Source organism: Apis dorsata, unplaced genomic scaffold (assembly GCF_000469605.1).
Source record: "Apis dorsata unplaced genomic scaffold, Apis dorsata 1.3 scaffold_35, whole genome shotgun sequence".
In the NCBI taxonomy this organism is placed as follows: Eukaryota; Metazoa; Arthropoda; class Insecta; order Hymenoptera; family Apidae; genus Apis; species Apis dorsata.
In genome coordinates, this window is record NW_006263337.1 from 267,256 (window position 1) to 269,843 (window position 2,588).

A 2,588-nucleotide genomic window follows, 5' to 3' on the forward strand; every position below is an offset into this window, starting at 1 on the left:
TTTTTTAACATTTAAATTTGTTTTAATTAAGATCGAATTTAATTAAGTTTATACATGTAATACGTAATATATGATACACATTGATATATATATACATTGAACATTAGATTTCGTAAGCAATGTTATCATAAATTACTTCTTAAAATATTACTGATAGAAATTTTTCAGTACGTTAGAAAACCACTTAAGCGACACTTCTTAGCAAAAAACAAATGTCTACATTAACAGGTAAAAATATTTTAATTGAAATTAATTTTTAAACAAATTTTTAAACAAAATATTTATAAAAGATAATCAATTATTCAATCAAATATATATTGATCATATAATATTTTTTAAATAAATTTTTGAAAAGCATAAGCGTCAGTCATATGACTTTCCACGAGTTTTTTTTTATTTTCTGTACAGTAGATTTTATAATATTAATTATAATTTTTACAGTTATATTTATTATGTTATGTTTATTATACGATCAAAATGAAAACTGAAAGTTCGTGTGACCAATTATATATTATTTACGATTATGATTTAAAATGAAATTATATATAATATAATTCAAATTTATATCACGATTTATAATATTTCAAAATTGTAAGTAATGTATATATATATATATTATTAAAGCAAATATTTTTATATAATATTTTGATTATTTGAAAATTTATTTTTAATAATATTTTAATAAAATAAACTTTAATATAATTTTATTAAATAAATTATTTTATAATTTAATGCATTAATATAATATAAATATAATTTTTCTTGAATTTTTTATATTTATATTAATTTTCAGATGACAAAGCCAGCCTAAGAAATGGCGAAGAATTAAAAGAAAACTTTGATCCTACTGGTTAGAATTTTCGTTCTTATGAAGAAATTACTTCAAATTTAGTTCTATGTTTCATCTATTAGATCAATATTTTATAGAACATCAACATATTCGATACAATCCCTTAAAGGGAGAATGGGTATTAGTATCACCACATCGAATGAAACGACCATGGGGAGGACAAATTGAATCAAATGTAGAAGAAGATCTTCCAGATTATGACCCTAATAATCCACTTTGTCCAGGCAATATTAGAGCTAGTGGACAGGTGATATTCTTGATAATTCTTATGTGTTCTTATATTTTATTAAATGGAAAAATAATTAAAGATATAAAATTATATATATTTTTTATTTTAATTTATTTTAATTTTAATATTAAATTTATTATGTTTTCTAGATAACTCCAATATATGAAAATACATATTCATTTATTAATGACTTTCCTGCATTATTGGAATCAGTTCCTAGCCCATCAAAATCAGAAGATGAATTATTTCAAATGGATGCTGCTAGAGGTATTTGTAAAGTAATGTGTTTTCATCCAAAATCAAATGTAACAATAGCACTTATGAAAATTTCTGAAATTAAAGAAGTGATTAAAAGGTATGTTGAATATATTTATTCTATAATATTAGAATAATTGCATTTACAATAAATATCTAATAAATATTTAATTCAGATGGATTTTTGAAATGCTTGAGTTAGGAGAAAAATGGACTTGGGTACAAATATTTGAAAATCGAGGTGCTTTAATGGGATGTAGCAATGCTCATCCTCATTGTCAAATTTGGGCTAGTTCTTTCTTACCAAATGAAGCTAAAATAAAGGACAGATTTCTCAATGATTATTATAATCGCAATAAGAAACCACTTCTTATAGATTATGTGCAAAAAGAGCTTTTTAAAAAGGTAAAAAATAATATTAATAAAATTTTAAATTTGAATCTTTAAAATATTTTAATTCAAATTTCATAAAAATTTCATTACACACAATTTATATTATAGGAACGCATTGTATTAGATAATCGAGATTGGGTAGTTTTAGTACCATTTTGGGCAATATGGCCTTATGAAACTATGGTATTACCCAAAAAACAAATATCTAGAATGCAAGATTTAACAGAAAGTCAACAAGAATCATTAGCTGTTATTATGAAAATTTTATGTACTAAATATGATAATTTATTCCATTGTTCATTTCCCTATTCTATGGGTTGGCATGGTATATTTAATTATTATATATATTTATTAAAAAAATTTTTGATTTTTAATTTTTATATTTCATTTAAAACTTTTTTAAAGGTGCACCAACTGGTCCATATGTAAAACAAGATTACCCTTACTGGACATTTCACGGAATTTATTTACCTCCTTTGTTGCGTTCAGCTACTGTAAAAAAACATATGGTTGGATATGAACTTCTTGCACAAGCCCAAAGAGATTTAACACCAGAACGAGCAGCAGAAAAATTAAGAACTTTATCAGATTCTCATTACAAATATCCAGAAACAAGTTTAACTAGTTGTGAAATAGAAAAATATTCTAAATAAATCAATTCACATTTTATATAATTTATATAATTATATAATTATATATTTTTATAAATATATATGTTATTCACATATATATTATTTATAAAAGTGTAATATTGAACATTACTTAATTATACATACATTAATTATATAAATAAAAATCAGTGGATATGAAAAATAAGTAATTACAATTTTACACTGTTAATATATAGGAAATGTACAATCA

General features: G+C 22.1%; 2 protein-coding genes across 2 annotated transcripts in view; one reads left to right on the top strand and one right to left on the bottom strand.

Annotated features, from left to right (window-relative positions):
* Positions 1 to 67: 67 nt before the first annotated feature.
* Positions 68 to 2,543, top strand: LOC102671599 (probable galactose-1-phosphate uridylyltransferase). Its single transcript, XM_006608407.1, has 7 exons — positions 68 to 228; positions 794 to 850; positions 928 to 1,097; positions 1,229 to 1,434; positions 1,511 to 1,739; positions 1,836 to 2,052; positions 2,133 to 2,543. Exons 1-7 carry the CDS (start codon positions 213 to 215, stop codon positions 2,378 to 2,380), a joined length of 1,143 nt encoding a protein of 380 aa, XP_006608470.1. The 5' UTR covers positions 68 to 212; the 3' UTR covers positions 2,381 to 2,543.
* Positions 2,544 to 2,547: 4 nt separating this feature from the next.
* Positions 2,548 to 2,588, bottom strand: part of LOC102672094 (adenylyltransferase and sulfurtransferase MOCS3) — a 2,392-nt gene continuing 2,351 nt past the window's right edge. The window contains exon 6 of the mRNA XM_006608411.2: positions 2,548 to 2,560. Within this exon, the coding sequence (XP_006608474.1) occupies positions 2,548 to 2,560 (13 nt within the window). The remainder of the gene's footprint in view (positions 2,561 to 2,588) is intronic.

Coding starts and splice junctions, on each gene's coding strand:
- LOC102671599 (XM_006608407.1), top strand. Junction 1,098..1,228: donor ATATTAGAGCTAGTGGACAG/GTGATATTCTTG, acceptor TATGTTTTCTAG/ATAACTCCAATATATGAAAA. Junction 1,435..1,510: donor ATTAAAGAAGTGATTAAAAG/GTATGTTGAATA, acceptor TATTTAATTCAG/ATGGATTTTTGAAATGCTTG.